Source organism: Microtus pennsylvanicus, chromosome 6, assembly GCF_037038515.1.
Source record: "Microtus pennsylvanicus isolate mMicPen1 chromosome 6, mMicPen1.hap1, whole genome shotgun sequence".
In the NCBI taxonomy this organism is placed as follows: domain Eukaryota; kingdom Metazoa; phylum Chordata; class Mammalia; order Rodentia; family Cricetidae; genus Microtus; species Microtus pennsylvanicus.
Window position 1 is genome coordinate 108,732,885 of NC_134584.1, and position 15,117 is coordinate 108,748,001.

Below are 15,117 nucleotides of genomic sequence, written 5' to 3' on the forward strand. Positions count from 1 at the left end.
GGAGCTGTCTTTCCAGGAGTTTACGAGCACTTGGACACTAAGGACCCCACTCGTCTGTCCTGGCTTTCATGCCAGGAAGGCAGGAGGATGCAACATGATTTCCAGGGGCCAATTCCAATGCTATTTTTTTTTTTTAAGATTCTACACTAGGATACACTTTTAGTTGCTTGTTAATTCACCAAGCTGTCTGAGTTACCAACGTCAAAACTTTGTAAGTTTCCTGGCACACTTAGGTAAAGTCTAAACAGATCCAGAGAGTGTTGCAAGTCCATCTGGAAACACGCTCAGGAGCTTCAGACTGAAATTCATTATCAAGTTTTCAGCCCTGAAAACCACACTTTCTAATCACCCTCCATCCTGCCAGCTGCCTGGCTGTGGGCTGAGCTCTCAGGTGTATGGACTATAAAGTAGGTACTATGTAGGAGACTGGAGGGGGGCAAGCAGGTGACACATCTCTGTAGCGAGGAGCCCAATACTGCACATCCATGGAGTGGGCTCTAAGCTGAGCAACTTTCCCACCAATTTGCTGCTGAATCTTCCCCTCCTGCCAGGGCCTCTTGGAAACTGTGGCATATAGTTGGCTTAGGGGGAGCTTGGCTGTTTGGGCTGTGGTTACCCTGAAGGACACATGGCCTCTCTCTGCCTGGCACCTGTGGTCTTTAACCTCCTGACACACAGCCTTGCTCAGAGCATGTGGGGGTGCCATCCTTTGAAGTCCCAGGCTCCCTCTGGCCAGTGCTCTGCTCCTCCCCCCAGCCCCCAGGAGGACCTAATCAATCCCAGCCTGGCCTAACAAGGCCCATCACATGTGGTTTCCATTTTCCAGAAGAAAAGACAGCTCTCTCACAGGGAGTGCCAGTGGGTATGCTGGGCATGGGGACTGCTCGGAGGAGCAGGAAGGGCCCAGCTCCAGACCGTTTCTAGGCTGGGATGCTAGTCACTTGGCCTGGCTCAGGGTACCTGCATGTTGTGCCTTATGAAGCATCTTTTTCCCTGTCTGTGTCAGATTGGACTCCTGGGTCTGGGTACCACTTCCACCATCACAGAATTGTCTCCAGTTAGATCTGAGGTTGAGGGCTGGGTATGCAAAGTGGCTTCTGCTGAACACTCCCCTTTGCTGCTTTGAGTCCAAACAAAAACTCACTTCCCCAGCCCCTGCTCAGGGTTGGCTGGGTGGGGGGCCCAAACGGGGAAAGCTCTAGAGGATTCATACAAGGAGCTGGGCAACTTTAATTAAAGCTGGCAAGAAGAGAAGCTTCTCCTCAGTAGGGTGTCAGATGTTAGGAGGTTTCCTTCAGTTCTGTCCAATGTCCTGTCTCCTTCCCTCAGCTGGGGACCCACTCAATATGGCTGCAAACTAATAAAAGATCAAATTCCACTTGCAAGCCCAGTAGGAGGATCAGGATCTTTTCTTTCAGGCAGATTGAGATTGGTGTGTGTTTGCTGCGGTAATTTTTGTTTTGAGCAAATGAAGGCAATCATTAAAGGGCAACAGGAAAAGAGCTGATTGGTGCTCCTTAGACCACTCTTGGAAGCGGGACCAGAGCCAAGCATGCTCTTCTGAAATGCCAGTTTAATAGGACAGCAGGTCTTGACACTTTGTCTGCTATCAGCATAGCACAGTGAGCTTTTGGGAGCCAGATCCATGCCCCAACAGGTGAGGTGGTAACTACAAAGACTCACAGGCTGAAGGGGAGGATGTCTCCAGGAAAAGGGATTCCAGAGACTGGGGTAATACCCGGGGGGTGGGGGGAGTGGGAGGTCCTGGGGCATACGGAGGAATTGGGCTTGAAGGTAGGGGTGGTTAACTCACATGAGCTGCTTAGTGGAATTTCCCAGTTAATGGAATCAAAGAGTGGCTCCTGACACCTTTCTCCCTAGTGTCTGTCTGGCCAGCTCTACCACCTACCTCAGTGGCCAATCAATTCTCCTCTTCATGACAGAGGGCTCATAAGCAAACCCAGGGTGCTAGGGGATGGGGGAGGCAGTATGAAATTAGTAGGAACATGTGTTTAGGATTGTTTGGGAGGGGCTGTCATGCCTATCTGCATAGGGTGGGGAGAGCAGGACAAGAATGAAGCCTCATGATGGGTGTCTTGGAAGGACATCTTATGACCATGTTCCTTTCCTACTTGGGTCTTGGATCATCCTTTCTGGATACCTGCCTCATCCTAGGGGCACCTTTGGCCCTGGGAGGGTGCTTGAGACTTCTCTACCATCAACTGGGCAGCTGAGCTGCAGACCTTGCATTCACAGCACACAGCGGCTTGTTAAAAATGAAAGCATTCTCTGGCAAGTGCTCTTTGCAAGGCAGCAGGGAGGAAGAGGAGGGGAAAACTCACAGTTGATGGAGCCAAAGGAGGCTGGCCAGAGGCCCTGTTGGCAGGCAGAGTGGAGTGTCTTCAGACTTGCTACTTCCCAGCACAGAAGCGGGCTTGTAAAGATCACAGCTGTTGGGTTACGCCAGAGTTCATATCACAGCTTATCAAAGAGGCTAGCTTTTCTCCCTCCTTTCCTTTTCTCCTGTGTATAAGTGGGGTGGTTCACAGGCAGACAAGGGCTGGATTTGTTCAGCTAGCATTAGCATGGAGGGTGGGAAGAAGCTGGAGGAGGGCAATGCACATCAACACCTACTTTAGGCAGAGTTGGTTTAGTGCAGTCGGGCTGGGTGCCGGTGGGTGCTCTGGCCACTGGGGCAGCAAAGCTAGCTTTAGGATACGAGGTTTAATTATCCTACTCTCCAATGAAGCCTGTTCCTGTTTTCCCCAAACCACCAGGGGAAGTGGAGGCCATGCTCATGTTAGGGGCTGGAGAGCAGTTCTCCATCAAATATCACCAGCACTGGGGCTGGAACCCATTTGAGCTGACTCAATCTCATTGTAGACTGGCTAGATGGGCACCATTAACATTTCATTAACATTTGTGTTCTATGTACAAAGCAGGAAGGATCTGGAATCATGTCACATGCTTACAAAGGTTACAATTGAGAGGAATTGGGATTTGAACCTGTGCTAGTGGCCTTGTTTTTATGTCAACTTAATACAAGGCAGAATCATCTGAAAGGTGGGAACTCAATTGAGAAAATGCCTCTGTAAGACTGGGTTATAGGCAAGCCTGTAGGGCATTTTCTTAATTAGTGATGGATGGGAGGGCCCAGCCCACTGTTGGTGAGCCCACCTCTGGGTTCTGTAAGAAAAGCAGGCTGTAATCTACCATGGTCTCTGCATCAGCTCCTGCCTTCAGGTTCCTGCCCTGTTTGAGTTCCTGCTCTGATTGCCTTAGATGATGAACTGTGATTTGGAAGTGTAAGCCAAACGCACCCTTTCCTCCCTCACTGCTTTTGATTATGGTGTTTTATCACAGCAATAGTAACCCTAACTAAGACAGAATCTAAGCTTTACTCCAAATGCCACACACTTCCTTAGGCTTTGAGGGTGTGTGCGCAAGTCTGGGGTACCCTGCCCTGTGTGTGCCATCTTCCTCCAACTGTGGGCTGGGCCTCAACTTTCCTACTACCAAACCGAGGGAAGGACCTAGACCTAGATTAGGGCCTGGGGCCACTGGCTCCCTCAATCTCAATTCATGATCTAAATGACTATGTCCACAAGGTAAGGAGCTGGTTGGACACTGAGGTCAAGCTGGAGTTCTGGTGTTCCATGCCTGCCTCGTCAAGGTGCAGTCTGGGAACACCTGGGGTGAGGAGACTGGAGAAAATTCTCTCAGTGCTGAGAACCCTCTAGATATTTGTTCTCAAAAGCTCTGGGTGCCTTTGTCTTCCCACAAATCATACCACCGCACAAATAATGGTTCTAACTTGTTCACAGGTGCAACCTTTATCTCTATCAGTGAGCAGAATTAGGACAAGAGGAACAACTGAATAGTGAAAGAGAGGGTTGAGAAGCCATCGATTGTGGTGCTCATCAGGCCTGTGGCTCCATTAGTGTGTGTGCCATTAGCAAGCCCTTCGTGCTGTTCTTTTTTTTTTGGCATGAGGAGGCCTGAGGCCAATGTCCAGGGACTTTTCTTGAGTGCTCTTGACACTTATTTATTAACGTAGGGTCTCTCACTGAACCCGAAGATCACCAATTCCGCTAGTCCAGACAGCTAGTGAGTTCCAGGGCTCTACCTATCCTCACACCAAACACAGGAGTTACAAGCACATAGAGCCATGCCCCGCTTTTATGTGGGTTTTGGGGATATGAACTCAAGTCCTGGTGCTTGCTTGCGAAGCATGTCCTTAACTGAGCCAGTGTAGCTCATGCTTGTTTAGGTCACTAGTAGCCTAAACTGGCCTTGAACTCACAGCAATCCTCTCACTTCAGCCTCCCCAGTGCTGGGATTAACAACTGCGAATCACACACTGTGAGCATGTTCCCTCTTTAAAGCTATCAACAGAGAAGACTTATAAAGAAAATGAAAAGAAGAGCAGGATGGCGGCCAACCACCCCACCTCATTGAAGGCCTTAATCTCCTGTGCAACTATGAAAGCAGGGAGGGAGTTGCATGTCTGTGATGCCAGATCCTGGTCTGCGTGCCCTCAGAGCCCACAATGGGTATCTGAGGTAGTGATCAGGGGGCTGGTCAGCAGTGGCTGGGCATTGGCTTGGTGGGCAGCGGGTTCTCAGGTAGTTTTTGGGGCATGGTGGTAGACAAGCTGGATGGCTAGAGCAAAGGTCAAGGAGAGATCTTAGTGAAGGATTGCTGTGCCAGTACCTAGGGCTAAGAGACCCTCCGTGGCTGTGCTGGGTGTGGTGAGGCCTGGTCTGGAGGCTGCCTTGATGACCTCTCAGAGCCCAGTGTAGTTCTTGAGGGAACTGAGCTCTGAACAGCAAGTGATTGCCATGCTAGATATTCCCAGTCCTCAGGACAAGGAGAGATAATTCATGGGCCCTTTGAGGCCTTTGAGGGGCTAGGACCATAGTCCAGGCCCCTGGTTCCTTAGAATGCAGATGTTAAGGAGTCCCTGAGGTCCCAAGCTCTGTCGCCAATTCCAGAGGGACAACATAGTGGGTGTTGAATTAGCAGTGAGGAGTGTGCAGCCCAGCTCCAAGCAATGCTGGTTGGAACACTGCTTCTTAAGCACACTTTCCATTAAGGAAAAACGAGAATTCTCATCATTCTGAGACACTAAGGGGACACTGAGAAGCCAGCAGAGTCTTGCTAGCCTGAAGTCTGTAAACAGAAACATGGTAGTGGCCTGGCTACCAGCTTCATGGAGTCTCAGGTAGGGCCCGAGCATGTCCATGGCACCTGCATTTCTGCTCTGTGCAATTCTAGGGAGGCTGGGTAGCATCTTAAGTTCCTATCTCAAGATCTCAGTCTACAGCTAGCAAGGCCTAGAAAACCCAGGGCAGCCCTGTATTCCAGAGAGCAAGCTGGCTACTCCTACCTTTACTAAAGCCTCCTCTCTCTACTGGTTCCCCGAGTCTACAGACGAGAACTTCTCATCAGGAGTGCTGACACCTCTGCAGTCTGGAAAACCACATGACATTAACTGTCATTCATGTGAGGATATTCTGTTGTTCTGATGTGTGTGGGTCCCTGGTGTTATATTTCATGTCTGCTTCAATCTCTTAACTGGAATTATACAACTCCATGGGGGGAAAACAGCTGTTGTAGCAGATGGAATAATAATTTAAAAAAAAGCTGGATAGGCCGGGGCAGTGGTGGTGCACGCCTTTAATCCCAGCACTTGGGAGGCAGAGGTAGGCGGATCTCTGTGAGTTCGAGCCTGGTCTATAGAGTGAGTTCCAGGACAGGCTCCAAAGTTCTACAGAGAAACCCTGTCTTGAAAAGCAAAGAGAGAGAGAGAGAGAGAGAGAGAGAGAGGGGCTGGCTATAGAAACAAGCCAAGCTAAGGATGGGCATTTATAATTAAGAATAAACCTGTGTGTGTGAATTATTTGGGAGCTGGATAGCAGGCCCGAAACAGTAAAGAGTAAAAACAACCAACTACATTTTTGGTGTTCCAATGTGGGACTAGAGTAAAACAAACAAACAAACAAACCAAGAACACATAGTCATCTTCCTCTTTTGGCCAATGAGGTGAAGACTCGATCTGTAGTGGACCCTGCACTCATTGATCACGCTACTGTCACTTCAGCCATTTCGAGATTAATAGTGGTTCTCAACTGGTGCATTCTTGGGCCTCAAGCACACTGGGCAGATGCTCTACATCTGAGCTACCTGCCCAGTCTCTGAACATGTTTGATTGTCCAAAATCGGTGGGGGCAGGCACTACATTCACCCGGTGGGTAGATGCTGGGGATGCTGTTTAAACATCCTAAGCTCCAGCACAAAGAATTACCTTGATTCAAATGCCCACAGGCCGGGCGGTGGTGGCGCACGCCTTTAATCCCAGCACTCGGGAGGCAGAGGCAGGTGGATCTCTGTGAGTTCGAGACCAGCCTGGTCTACAGAGCTAGTTCCAGGACAGGCTCCAAAGCCACAGAGAAACCCTGTCTCGAAAAAAAAAAAAAAAAAAACAAAAACAAATCAAATGCCCACAGTACTAAGGGCTCACAATCTCTCCAGACCACAGGGACATCCCTTTAGAATTCAGACATCAGAAGTGGTCCTACTATTCTCTCTGTCCTTTCTCATGACTCAGTCCTTTAGCTTAGTTCCCAGGGTGTCTTCAATTCCATTCTCTGACCTTAATCTAGCCAGTGTTTTCCTCTTCCTTGCAGACAGGCCTGTCCATTAAGTTCCCTCTTCTCCTTTCCATGTCTTGTCCCCATCTCCTGAGTTCACTCTGTGGCTGAGCAGGCTTTGGCATCAGCTCCCAGATCTTCAGGCTTCATCTTACCTCACTGCACCCTCCCAGTTTCTCTTGCCCCCACTTCCTTCCACCTTTCTGGCCCTTCTCAGCTTCCTCTTCTGGCTTCTCCCTTTGTCCAGTCAGCATATGTGAAGCTTCTTAGGACTCAACCTCAGACTCCTTTCTTCACTTGGCTCCTCTTATTGCCTCTAAATGAAAACTCTACAGGGCAGAATCAACTAGAACCATACTTTGCACAGGACTGGCGCTGAGTAATTATCTGTTGACTGAGTGACTACACCATCCATTTCCAGACTTGCATCTTAGAACTAGGTCTCTCTTTGATGCATCAAACTGCTGCTTTGACATTTTACTTTTGATGTTCTCAAAGCAATTCAATCTCAAGCATGTTACTGTCTTTACTCTGATACTCTCAGGGCTCAGGGCCTGCATGCTATTACGACTCTTCCCCTGTCCCTTCTGCACTTCATCCCCAATCCACGCTGCTGCCCATGCCCTTGACAGTTAGCCAGTCCCATCAAGACCACAGCATCTCAGCTGTCTATCCATCTTGACCCTTCTAACTCATTCTCCCAACACAGCAACCTTTCAAACCAGAAATCTGGTCCTATCATTCCCCATCATGTCGCCTCTCACTGACTGACCTCTGAGTAAGGTTAAGAACCCACTTAACGGGGGCTGGAGAGATGGCTCAGAGGTTAAGAGCACTGGCTGCTCTTCCAGAGGTCCTGAGTTCAATTCCCAGCAACCACATGGTGACTCACAACCATCTGTAATGATATCTGGTGCCCAAATCTGGCCTGCAGAGATACATGTTGACAGAGCACTGCATACATAATAAATAAATATTTAAAAAAAAAAAAAAGAACCCACTTAACAACAAAGAGAACACTAAGAGAGACATACATGGATCTAATCTACATGGGAAGTAGAAAAAGACAAGGTCTCCCGAGTAAATTGGGAGCGTGGGGATTATGGGGGGAGGGTAGAAGAGGAAGGGGGAGGAAGGGCAGTGAGTGGAGAAAAATATGCAGCTCAATAAAAACAACAACAACAACAATAAAAGAACCCACTTAAGCTGGGTGGTGGCAGTGTACGTCTTTAATTCTAGCACTCAGGAGGCAGAGGCAGGCGGATCTCTCTGAGTTCGAGGCTAACCTGTTCTATAAGAACTAATTCTAGGACAGGCTCCAAAGCTACAGGGTTTTAAAAAAAACTCTGTCTTGAAAAACCAAAAACCAAATAACCAACCAACCAAAACCCCCTAAAAAACCAAAACCCACTTAACTGGGTTCTCTGTTTCTCTGTGCCAGTGCCCAGGGCTGAGACCCTCTACAGCTATGTTGGGTGGAGTGAGGCCTGGTTTAGAGGCTGGTCTTGATGCCCTCTCAGACAGAACTCAACAGAGTTCTTGAGGGGACTGAGCTCTGGAACAGCAAGTAATTGCCATGCTGATGTACTGAGTCCCCAGAGGATGAGGAGAGGATCTATGAGCTCTGCTCAACTTTGTGTTCAGCCTCACAGCAAAGTAAACTCTTCATGGGCATTCCTGCCATCAGGTTCTCTGTGCCAACTGCGACTCTGCTGGGGTACCCAGCTCCTACACCTTTGTAGGCACACTAATACAGTCTGCTCCCTAAGCACCCTCAGCCACATTAAGAACCCCATCGCCCTGAGGTTTTGACTCCACTAGTCAAGACGGAGGTCTATGCAGATTTTAACAAGCAGACCTAAGATCTACTGCGAAAGAGCATCTAGGACCATTGAATCATTCTGCAAGGCTCTTCCATTTGACTTTGTTGGGAAGTCTGCAGGAATACTGTTCTTGATCCAGCTTTCACTAGCCTGAACGTGACACCAGGCACTCTTCTGGTGCTGCTGCTTTATGATGCTGAGGACAAACAAAGAGGGAGTCCTATGCATGGGATGACAGTTCTCAGACCTGTCCAGGACCGGGTTCATTCAATGCAAGAACTTGGCTTCACTGAACTAGCCAAATCCTGTGCTACTTAGTAGCTGGGCTCTAGTCCATGTTATGTTCTGTCTGGCTCACTTACTTTCTTCTTCAAAAGAACAATGGCGGCACTTATGGAGAGGATATTTAACCAGAAGGGAAAACACTTCCAAGAAATAAACACTTAACTCAGTTTTTAAAGAAATGCCAAGGACTACCTGCTTCATGTTGGCAGTACCACAATCTAGTGTGAGGGAAGAACCCTCTTCATTCCTTCCAAGAACAATGCAAACATCAGGAAAAGGGCGGCGGGGGGGAAAGAAAAGCAGGTGGCTACTTTGCCACCATATGCAGCAAGAGAGTCAAAGCTGAGGCATACAGGGCTGACCTGATGATGAATGGGCCTCTGGCTTCCAGGAGCTTTCGTTCACTGCTGAATGTCTGCAGAAGGTTGATCATGAACTTGTAAAAGTAAGAGTTCATAGTGGGAGTGGAAGGAGAGCATTCTAAGCCTTTGGTGCCTGCAAAGAAAGAAACAGAGCCAAGATTTAATCTGATTGTGTGTCTACAGGATGATGAGACAGAATACAACTGTAAATATCAGGGATCTATGTTTAAAAAGATGAGAGAAAGATCTCCAATCAAGGGCCAGAGACTGGAAGCAAGGACTCTATGGGTACATACAAGCACATACAATTTACTGGTTCACTCCTCTGTGTAATCCCATACCACTCAGTGAACATCTCACAGGTTAGACCTCTATTAGGTGCTACAATAAAAACCAAACAGGACCTGGAGAGATGGCTTTGTGGTTAAGGGCATGTACTGCTGTTGCGGAGGACCTGAGTTTGATTTCCAGTACCCACACCAGGCAGCCCCAAACCACCTATAACTCCAGGGATCCTGACACTATCTTCTAGTCTCCATGGTAATATGTACTCATATGCACAAACCCACACATAGTTAAACACACATACATGTCACCAAATAAAATAAATCTTAAAAATAAAAACAAATGAACACAATTCTCCCCACTATCCCAACAAATTAGATACATGTGGGGTTTGCTTTGCAAAATTAAGGATAATCAGTGGCCAGTCCGAGAATAAAGAGGTTAGAAAGACAGCTGAGCATGAGGGCACATGCCTTTAATTCCAGCATTTGGGATGTAGAAGCAGGCGGATCTCTGAGTGAGGCCAGCCTGCTCTACACAGAGAAACCATGTCTTGAAAAACCAAACCAAATAAACACAGTCCCCACCTCCAAAAAAAAAAAACCAAAAAACAAAACCCCAAACCAAACTAAAACAACAAAACAAAATGAAAACAACCTAAAAAAAGATGGTAGGTGCAACTTCTCCATGGTCAGCAAAGCTAGCAACCTCCCCATGAGGCACAAGAGAAATTCCTTTCCCAGTGTTGAGAAAAAACATAAATCACGCTCTGGGCTAAGAACAGCAAATACCCAGTGGACAGGGCAACCTGTCTGAATCCCGCCTAGCATGGGAAATGGGTTAAGGTGCTCTTCAGCTGGCTCTCAGGAAGCCTGCAAAGCCCTGATGGCTGTGCAAGCAAACAGCACTGCTCTCTCACAGGCCTCGGCTGAAGACACGCTCTGCCTCACCGCCACTCCTCCAGCCTGCTCCTGCATATATGCCCTCGGTGAAGCCCCCAACATGAAGGGCACAGGAGGAAGCTAATGGGATGCTGGGCTTGTTTTGGTGTGGGCTATTCATACTCTCCACAGCATCTTCCTCCCTTTCCAATGCATGGCAACTCCAACTGTAGTGTTGGAAAGGGTAACAAGGATGGTGAGATTTCTGTCTGCCCAATCTAATAGTGGGACGTCTTTGTTAAAAACAACAGCTTTATTAGTCTCACCCTTGCAACATAAAGTATGCCTTTCAAAGCATACCACTTACAAGTTTTCACAATATTTTTTGCTGTACAGAAAGCAGCAATAACTGTGGAATACTTTAACTATTTTTCTACTGGGATCCTCTATTACCTTTACTTCCCAGTCTCTTCTCAAAGCCCTGGAAACAAATCCTTACCTATACACTTGCATATTCATATGCACTTGCATTCAAATGTATATGCAATTCATATACATTTTGCATGAATAAATGGAACCCAAAATGGTTTCTTTCATGGAACATATATTCAAGGGTTGTCCTAGTTGTGTATATCCATTCTTTATTCATTTTTATGGCCAAACAATGGATACACCATATTGTATTTGTTAATTCATCAAACAATGAGTACTTGGTGGTTTCCACTCTGTCGCTATTATGAATGCTGTTCACAGTCATGCCTACAAGTCTTGTATGGACAGTTTTTTCTTCCTGTTGGCTATATATCTAGGGATGAAACTGCTGGGTAGTATGGAGACTGTTTGGGTCCTGAGGAATTGCCAGGCCACTTTCCACAGTGGCTACAAAGGAGACTCTGCCTTCTCTAGACCCTCTCGAGCATGTGTTAGCTGCCTTTCACTATAGCCATCCCAGTGGATGGAAAGTGGTGTTCCACTGTGGGCTTGATCTGTACTTCTCTAGCTATATTACCACCCATGTTTATCTTTTCTGGAGAAACAGCTACTCGATTCCTTTACCTATTTCCAAAATTGAACTATGTGTCTTTTTGTTATGAAAGTTCTTCATATATATATAGGTTCTAATCAGGTAGGTGGCTTATAAACATTTTCTCCTATTCTATGGATCTCTCCCCACTTCCTGCCAAGAAAGCACTCCACTACAAAGTTACATCCCCAGTCTACTTTGATACTGCCCTCTGAAACAAAAATATTTGGGCTAGGGGTACAGCAGCTCAATGATAGAGCATTTGCCTACTGTGTTCAAGGCCATGGGTTCAATTCCAAGTATTGCAAAACCCAAACCAAACCGTTTGTGGTGCTACAGGCCTCATGCACGCATGGTAGAGAGCCTCTACCCCTGAGATACATCTCCAGACCCACAAAATTTTAAATTTTGTTTAAGTCCAATATGTCATTTCTTTCTTTGAGTAAATATGGCCAACTGAGGCAGCAGACTGCCGGTTTCTGAGCTGGCCTCTTTCTGGTCTAGAAGCCTCTCTTCCAGAAAGAGCAGGCAGGTAGTGGCACAAGGTAGGCAGGATGTAGGGGGTCCTTGGAAATCAAGCTTGGTTGTGGGGGCACACATGAGCCTCCAGAAGCATTAGGCCAAGTGTATAAAGGAATGGATAAAAGCACCCAGGGCCGCACAAGTCTCCCAGTGGAGCTGCTGGTGGCCAGTGGCTACAGTGGCACCGAAACACCTCAAGGCCCTTTGTGTTTCCCCTGATCTTTTCTGGGAACTAGAAGGCTTTTTACCTACACACTCTGCAGCCTTCAACCCCAAGACCTTTCTACACAACCTCCACACCTCCAAATCCTGTCACCCTAAATCCCAAGACTCTTCTAGACAACACCCTCCATTCAAGACTCTTCCAGACAACCTCCTGGGAACTGTGCTGGGGTATCCTGAGTGAAAAGCCCAGTTTAAGGACAGGCCCCATTCAACTTTCTGTTGTTTGTGCTCCACTGTTCTAGGGTCCATGCTGGGGACAGACTGGCTGCCCTGATCCTGAGTGACTTTGGAATGGCAAATAGTCTCTGCTCCTTAGCCCAGAAGGGGCTGTTTGCAGAATCAAGTGTCACATTCTTACAGATCAAGGAACTCTAGGCCCAGCTGGGTGATGGTAGATGAGGTGGCTGAAGGCACAGCTGTGGAGGCAGCCCCCCCCCATCATCCTCACCCACAGGAGATGCATCAGTGATGGCTGTCATGGCCTGCTTACCTACCCTACAGCCCCAGGGCCATGTGTACAGGAATCTAGTTACCTGTAAGCTTCTGGGGAATATCTCTGCATCATCTGGTCCCTGTTTCCTTCCTGTTTCTCTATGTGCACCCCTGGGTCACCTCATTTCCAGGTCTAAGGCCTCCAGGACAAAGTACTTAAAAGGACAAAGGGACCAATGAAGAGAGTAACCACAAGTACGCCCTCCATGCTGTGGCCATCGAGGAGTCCTAAGGAGCTGGGCGCTTTGGGAACACTGGAGTTTGCAGCTTCCCAGGGACAGGGGAAAGAAAGCATTGAGCATTGTGCTCTGGCCTCAGCCTCTTCATCTATAAATAAGGGCAGTTAAGAGTCCCTAACAAGAGAAAACACATGTAATGTACTGGACAAGGCACGGCACAAGTCTGTGTTCAGTAAACGGGATGAGTGTGACATCAGCAAATGTTTCCTGTCCTGGAGAACTGTGTGGGGCAGACTGTTCTCATTCCCTGCTGAACAGGCTGGAAGTGCAGGGAGAATTAGGATCTGAAACAAACTCATGGATTTCTGTTGAGATACTTCAAAAAGAAGCTATCTGTGTCCCGCCCCTAAGGTGAGTGGACAGACTAGTCAAAGACAACAGGAGAGATGGCTTGGGGTTACCCTGGTTTCCCTGGACACATCTCTGCTCCTTTTAGTAAGAGCTCTCACTGGTCCAAAAGGACTCTCAGTGACCAGGCTAAATGGAGGTGGCCTTTAGTGGAGAGATAGAAAGCATGGGACAAGTGACTAGTTCTTATGTGCAGTCTCCTCTGGGAAAACCCGTGAGCTCTGCTCTTCAAAGTGAGCCCATTGTTCAAAGACCACACACAAGAAAAAGCCTAGTATTCCCTGAATGGTTTTGAAAAGGCCATGTGCCTTTCCAAAAACTCGGCTAACAGGAGGCTTACGTGTGGCAGTTTAGGATAGCCACCCAGAACCCCAGATTGTCCTATATGAAATACAACCATCAGGAGAGGATTTCTGACCTTAGAGCCCACTTTCTAGGAAGATCACTGCACCCATTCAGGGTTGGTAATCTTGGGCAAGAAAGGGGAGCTGTGAGTGCTCACTGGTGACAGGATCAGGGTCTATGAGAGCTCTCTCCACCATGTTTTTTTCCCCCTTTTGCCCAACTGTCTCTGACCTTGGAAGTCTTCAGGCTGCTATCTGGAGACTCGAGAAGAGGCTCTGGTAAGACTTTGGAATATAGCCTCAGCCCAGGCCTCCTCTCAGAGACACCTACAGGTCCCCAGCTAGCAGACTTGCCCATGCCATCACATCTCACCTGAGTGGGCTTAGATCAAAGAGGTGCCACATCCCACTCTGCACAGCTTCCCAGCTGCCTGTCTGGGATCAGAGAGCTTGGCTGCAGCCTCTTGCTGTGACCTTCTCCCCTACCCTAAAAAGGCATAAGAGATTCCCTGTTCTGCAACATGAACACCGATTTTCTTTTGAGATCCTGCCAGGCTGTCTCTCTCTGGTACTGGGTCTTGAATTCTCCTTGGAGTTCCCACCATGTTGCTGCCCCCCTCTGCCTCTCTTGTTCATTGTGTTTAAATAACATCTAATATATTCCTCAGTTCCCAGTGATCTGACTCAGTGTCCTCCTGAATCACCTGACCCATCCCAAACCTAACAGTTCTTGGCCAGGGCTGTGGGGCTCAGGAGAAGAGGCAGAGAGAACAAACTTGCCCCAGGAGTGTGACTGCAGAGATTTCCGCCTCACTGCAGCCTGCACCTCCCAGGGGACAGCTCAAACGCCTCCACCAGCCTCTTCCGCCCACCTCCAGCTCTTGCTCATCTGGCTGTGTAGTCTGAAGTGGCTCTGTCTCAAGACGGGATGGTGCTGCACATGCCTGGGACAGGCAGAGCTGAGCCTGGCTCGGTCTGATTTAGGGCATGTCCTCCAGATCTGCATCTGGACAGAGCTGTTCTAGCAGACTGGACTCAGTTACCAACAGGGCACTTTTGTAAGTTCACTCAAATGGTGGACAAGTTGCTTTGGTGGGATTCAGCGGGCCAGGAGGACAGAGGGATATGTGTCTCAGGGCTCTTCCTGAAGGGCTGAGAGGAGCAGGATCTCCACTTCCTGACCCAAAGAGGACAGGGATGTGAGGGAGAGTGCAATCCCTCAGTCACACAGATCTGCCTTACATTTCTGGTTTGGGCAAGCAAGAAGCCTGTGGGGGCGCTGGAAGGAAGCTCACGTGACTGACTGGCTGCTCAGGGGCAGACAGATGCTGTGGGGAGTCCTCTGTATACAAAGACAGGCCAGTGGAGTGGTGGCTGGGGAGCCAGTCCTGCAGATGTTGTTAAGTGAAACCTGATGTGGCGACATGAGAATCTGCAGAAAGCCTCACAAACAACCTTCCCTGGGATGTTTTGGATTGAGTTTTGTGGCTATGACGTGAAGGAGCCTCACATGTCAGGATAAAAATAGCTCTGGCCTCAATACACAACCCAAGTTACAGTGCAGCAAAACCAGATGCAAAAACATTAGCCACCCAGCTCAGACTCCACTTGCAAGGCCCCGGCTTCATTCTCTA

General features: G+C 48.3%; 1 protein-coding gene across 1 annotated transcript in view; it reads right to left on the minus strand.

Moving 5' to 3' along the window:
* The window catches only part of Vac14 (VAC14 component of PIKFYVE complex), a 109,342-nt gene that overhangs the window by 31,635 nt on the left and 62,590 nt on the right, over window positions 1-15,117 (minus strand). Inside the window, exon 14 of the mRNA XM_075977327.1 lies at window positions 9,124-9,256. Coding sequence (XP_075833442.1) covers window positions 9,124-9,256 — 133 coding nt within the window. The remainder of the gene's footprint in view (window positions 1-9,123; window positions 9,257-15,117) is intronic.